The 6000-nt window shown below is 51.7% G+C and overlaps 1 protein-coding gene across 2 annotated transcripts in view; it reads right to left on the bottom strand.

Annotated features, from left to right (window-relative positions):
* Positions 1-776: 776 nt before the first annotated feature.
* Positions 777-6000, bottom strand: part of Col26a1 (collagen type XXVI alpha 1 chain) — a 129491-nt gene continuing 124267 nt past the window's right edge. For both annotated transcript variants that reach the window (XM_051161316.1, XM_051161317.1), the window contains exons 11-13: positions 5336-5383; positions 2245-2329; positions 777-1140 (exon numbers count right to left, since the gene is read on the bottom strand). In XM_051161316.1, the coding sequence (XP_051017273.1) occupies positions 977-1140; positions 2245-2329; positions 5336-5383 (297 nt within the window). In that variant the 3' untranslated portion in view covers positions 777-976. The remainder of the gene's footprint in view (positions 1141-2244; positions 2330-5335; positions 5384-6000) is intronic.

Here is a 6000-nt window from a genome sequence, read left to right as displayed (position 1 = left end):
CCAGCCCCAAAGCGTGGGGGCGTGGACTCCAGCAAGCCTAGGACACTGGCCCTTTGCCTCTCTGTCAAGGGGACATGGACTTGCATATTTCCTGTCAAAGTAGAAGGCTCTCTAGAGATTTCCATGCAAGACTGACAGTGATGGAGGCTCTAAGACCCACCCTGGATGGACAGTCTCATGCTCCCTGCTTCTCCACGGTGGGGAGGACAGGTGAGGGCCAGGGGGCGCTCAGCGAGACTGGGAGCCAGCAGGGAGCATTGCCAATCAGATTCAAAGCTCTTTGCCCCACCCACCCTCAAAGACCCTCCCTCATGGTTCCCTGTCCCCTCTGAAGCTGACCTCTGTTCCCACCCCTAGGAAGCGACCAGAGGAAGAGTGGCCCTGCCTCCCAGCAGCCCAGCTGCCTCAGGAGTCCTCTGGACCACCACACACCTCATGGAGAGAGAGAGAAAGGACCTAGCAACGGTTGTAGGTCATGGCTTCTGCAACAGCGAGGCCTGGGTTAAAATCCCTCCCCCACCCCTGCAGCCCCCAAAATATCCAGGATCTGGGTCATGCGTACCCTCTGCACTTCAGTCCCCTGGCTAAGTGGGGACCACAGACCTACCTTTTAAGGGTTAAATGAGACAATATAGGGGAAGCACCTGAGCTGGCCCTGGCTTTGACAGGGCAGGGGTTCAGCCATCGAGAGTTGTGATTATTCTCCCAACTGCCACCCAGCCCACCCAGACCTCATCTCTGTCTCCATGTGGGAGTGGGAGGTTAGGGGGCAGGGGCAAAAGAAGGGCTCTGTCAGGGTGCTAGTCAGCGCTGGGCTCTGATCCTTGAAGAAGGCACCATCTCTCCCCCAAGGTCCCCAGGCTCCCAACGTCCTTCACAATCGTCCCTGCCTGGTGCCCAGTCCCACTTGGGGTGTTTTCAGGATGCAGCCTCTGTTCCGCCCCAGGGCTGGGCTTCCTCTGGAGGAGAGGGACTCTTACTTCTTCTGGTCAGCAGCCTGGTCTGCGCTCTTTTGTGCAGGGTCAGGGCCCAGCAGGGCAGCCAGGATGCCATCGGATTGAGGGCCTCCCCGCTTCATCTTGAGGTTGGCTCTCAGGGCGGCATCCTGCCCGGAGCCCCCGTCAGGGGAGGCCAGGGGGTCTGGAAGGAGGGCATAAGGGTTGCTGAAGACGATCTCAGTGGACCCAGTGGCCTCTGTTCCCAGTGAGAGGAGGCAAATAAGCTGTGATCCTCATTCATTCGTTCACTCATTCATTCACTCATTCATTCATTCGTTCACTCATTCATTCATTCGTTCAATCATTCATTCATTCATTGATCCATCCATTCAGCAGCATAAACATTCATTCACCTATTTTTTTTTCTTTGTTTTGTTTTGTTTTTCGAGACAGAGTTTCTCTGTTTAGCCCTGGCTATCCTGGACTCACTCTGTAGACCAGGCTGGCCTCGAACTCACAGCGATCCTCCTGCCTCTGCCTTCTGAGTGCTAGGATTAAAGGTGTGCACCACCCACGCCCGGCTCATTCACCTATTAATTTGCTCACCCACCATTCATACAATTTTTTCCCACTCATTCATCTCTCCCATTCATTCACCCATCTGGCCGTTCACTCTACCGTTCATTAATTTTTTCCGTTCTCTCACTTGTTCATCCACTCGCCATCCCATTCTTTTCACCCACCTTACTCATTCTCCTATCCTTAACCACGCCCCTCCCCCCACTCACTCCTCCGCCTAGTCACCCTCCCATTTGTTCCTTCCTTCATTCGCCACTTATCTGTCCTCCTGCCCATTTGTTCTTTAGCTAACGCCAAGTGGCCTGAGCTCCAGTCCCTGCAGAGTCACCAGCCACCCCCAGCTTGAGCAAGTGTATCAGGAAGACATAGGGACAATGATTCCATCATGGCAGACAGAAGGCTCAGGACAGCTCCACCGGGGAGCAGGTTCTGATGTGGGCGTCAGTGGTCAGCAGGTGGAGGGATTGGCCTGGGCGAGCTGTGGAAGCAGGAAGCAGCCTGGCATGGCTGGGTGTGGTTGGCCATCCCCTGGGATGCCAGAGGCTGGGGCTAAGACACCGAATGTCCTTGAGCAGACAAGGGACAAAAACCAGAGGGGTTGAGTGAGTGTGGGCCATTTGACAGTAACATGGTGGAGTCCCTGAAGCGAGGGAATCACACAGCTTTAGCAGACCCCATGGGGGTAGCAGGTCATGGGAAAGTGGGGGGGGCCTGGTTGGCTACTTACCGTGGACCCCAATCATGTGTTCTAAGATAAGGACCCTCTCTGCCAGGATCTTCAGGGCCTCCCGAAGCTGCTGCACACCCTCGCCCTGGTGCAGATGAAACGCCAAGTTCAGGGTCTTAGTCAGGCTGGGGTGGACAGGAGCATAGCTAGGCAGACACATTGGCCACCCCTCACAGCCCTGCCTCTCCCACAATGACCATACCACTGCAAAGAGACAGCAGAGCCGAGCACTGGCGGTGTACCAGGCTGGTGCTCCAAACAGAGTTCACCCTGGGCTTCTTTCTACTCTAGAGCTGGTGGGTTCAAGCCTAAGTTTCTTCTCCTGCCATGTCTCCTAAAATCCCCTTCCCAGCATGCCCTGTGATGATTCTCTTTGTTTTCCTCAATTTGACCCAAGCTAGAGGTATCTGGGGAAAATGCTCCATCATATGGGTTTGTAGGCCAGTCTATGACCTACAGTTAATCAATTGCTTGATTAATGGTTGATATTTGAGGGCACAGCCCACTGTGGGTGGTGTCACCCCTAGGCAGGCAGTTCCTGGGAGCTTATAAGAAAGCGGGATGAGCAATCCATGGGGAGCAAGGCAGCAGGCAGCCCTCCTCCATGGTTTCTGCTTCAGCACCTGCCTCCAGGTTCCTGCTAGGTGATTGCAATGAGAGCTGGAATTAACCCTTTCCTCTCCAGGTTGCTTTTGGTCACAGTGTTTATTTCAGCAACAGAAAGCAAACTGTGCCGAGCAGTATGCACTCTTAACGGCTGAGCCGCCTCTCCAGCCCCGACTTATCATATATTCTTGTGAGACACAGCTCAAGCTCCAACAGACCCGTACTTCCCACCACATGAAAGATGATCTCAAAAAGATCATGGACCTAAATGTAAGGGCCCAAATTATAAAACCCTTTAGAAGGAAATTTAAGTGTTGGCAATTGTAACCTTGGATTAGGTGACGGCTTTCTTGGTGTTCTACTTAAAATATAATTCCTGAGAGCAAAGTAGACAAATTGGGTGCCTTAAGTGAGTTTTTTTTTTTTTTTCCATAATGAGGAATGCTATCAGAATGAAGACTCACTCATAAAATGGGACAGAAGATTTGCAAATACTGGACACAATATTGGGCTGTTTTTAACCCAGGATATATGAAGAACTCTTACAAGCTTTGGCCTCCCCTCATGACAGACTGTACCCTGAAATCCAAATGAACCCCCTTTCTCCCTGAGCCACTTTGGTCTCAGTGTTTATCACAGCTACAGAAATCTAACTAGGACACCCACCTTCCAGACAATACCAAGAGGCCAGAGCACCCAGCTCAGAAGCCTGCAGGTGGCAAAGATGATTTTCACCCGCCTGGACTGTCCACCAGACAGCATTGGCCAAATCAGCTTTGTGAAGTAGGCTGGGCCAAGCCAGAAAAAGAGACAGCTGAGCCTCTCCAGAGTGGTAGTAAGAGCCAGTGCCAGGCACTTTCCCAGCACCTTCATTCTACGTGGCTTTTTGTGTGTGCAGGTGCATGGCTACACTGCTGACTTCTGAGGGACAGAAAGGCAAACCAGGTGGCCAAAGGGCAAGGCTGCCACCCCCGAGCAGCACAGTGCCTGTGTCAGGGCATACGTGGGTCTCTGCCTGCGGGACATGGTGGGTCTGCTATTCCATTCAGATTCAAAGGGGACTCAAAGAGTGTTCACTATGCGATAAGAGTGCCGTGCCCACCAGGAGACAGAAGGCGGCTGTGTGCAGAGCCCATGCCTCCTGGCTGCAGAGGAAGCTCTGGGTAGGGAAACAGAGCTCTTCAGGGTCTTGCAGTCAGAGACCCAGACAAGCTGTCCTCTTCACTTCCCCTCCCTTTTCTCTTCACTCCCCTTTCCTTTCCCTCTTTTTTCCTTTCCCCTTCTTTCCTTCCTCTTCCTTCCCCTCTCATCTCTTCCCTTCCATTCCCCCTTCTCATGTCTTTCCACCATTTCCTCTCTCACTAGATTTCCTTTTTCCTTCCCTTCCTCGTGTGCTTTGATTTTTTTTTTTTTTAATTTTGTTTCGTTTTTGAGACTGGGTCTTATTATGTACCCCAGGCTAGCCTTGAACCCACACTCTTTCTGTCTCAGATATATATGTGTGTGTGTGTGTGTGTGTGTGTGTGTATACATATATGTATATGTACATATATATGTACATGTATATATGACAAAAACCTTCACATAGTCTACAGATAAGCCCAAGCCTCCTCACTTAGCCTCACAGGTACTCAGATATTATCCTTTCCTTAAGTATAGCAAGATTCCTAAAGCATGTACTCCTACCCAGGCCTCTGCACCCTGCTCCAAATCTCCCAGCTTACTCTCAATAAGCCTGCCACATACTTAGTTCCCACACATACAGGAAACCCTCATCAGTCCTATACATTGCCAGCTTGTTTTTGCTTTTGTCACTTGTTTTTTGGCCCCTACCCTATCTCACCCCACCCTACTCCACCCCTGCTTTCCAAGGTCTCGGCTCCCCCCCACACACACCCACCCTGCCCATGCTGGCTGAGGACAACTTTGAACTTCAAGCATGCTAGGCAAGTATTCTACCAACGGACCCACATCCCCATCCTGCTTTTACAGCTTCCCCTGTGGACCACAATGCCTTGGCTCCCTTTCCTCCACCTCCAAGCTCTTGTCCCAGCTTCCACTTGCTTGCCTTGGTCTTTTCTCGTTCCTATCCTCCCGCACTGGGGTTTGAAGTTGAAGTCCCCTTCCTCACCTGTTGTACCCCACATCCACCTGCTCGCATCCACCAACCAAGGCAGTGTGGCAGCCGCTCTCTGTAACCTGAGGCTTGATAAGGGGAAATATCTTCTCCACAGGGTTGTGACCCCTCCCCCCAACCAGCCACTCCTGAGAATGCTCCTCCCATCCCAGCACCCAGACTCAGTCACCCCTGCTGTGGTATTGCCCACAGTTGCAAGAGTATTCAAACTGTCGCCTTGTTGAGCTGGGAACTACGGGAGGAAAAAGAGGACTCTTTCCCTAGCAGCCACTACCCAGCTCAGGGCTGGCCTTGGGTGTCAGGCTTTCACCTCTAGCACAGGATGGTACTGGCAGCAGCCATAGTTACCTCTGCAGTGGTGGCTTTGTCCTCTTCTCCCTTCGGACCAGGCTCACTCTAGGAGGCAAATCTCATGGTCAATATATTGGGTAGGTGCAAGGGCACCCCTCTACCTTTGGGGACATGCAGAGATTAAAGACAGATGGTCTGGGAGTGAGTCAAGGGAGGGAGGGTGTAGACCAGGACATCACGTGTGCAGCCCAGCATAGCGAGGTGTGTAGAGTCACCCTAAGGACTGCTCTGAAACACAGGAGACTCAGGCTTGCAACTTGGGGGAACTTATGCATTAGCTCTTGTGTTTATTAAATCATCTTTGTCTCTAGACTCTGTTTCTCTGCCTCTAAAATGGGGGAGCATGACTGCTCTGTGACTTTAAGTGGCTGCTAACCTCTCCGTGCCTTTATTGCTCACCTCTGAAAGGCGATTAATGATAATACCTAAATCTCTACTGTGAAGGAGGTGAAGCAGATTTATACTGAGCAGGAGCTTAAACTATCCTGAGTTCTAGAAGCGTTGTCAAAGCTGTTGCTGCCCTTTGCCACTACACAGAGGCACAGGACAGGCAAGCTTTGGAGGCTAGCACTCCTGAGTTCAAGTCCCAGCTCTATTACAAAGAAGCTGTGTCACTTTGGGAAATTACTTAATCTCTCTGAACCACAGCTTCCGGTTCGGAT

This window comes from Acomys russatus, chromosome 19, assembly GCF_903995435.1.
Source record: "Acomys russatus chromosome 19, mAcoRus1.1, whole genome shotgun sequence".
Classification (NCBI taxonomy): domain Eukaryota; kingdom Metazoa; phylum Chordata; class Mammalia; order Rodentia; family Muridae; genus Acomys; species Acomys russatus.
Note: the sequence above shows the minus strand (reverse complement) of the source record. Positions and strands in the feature narration are given on the sequence as shown.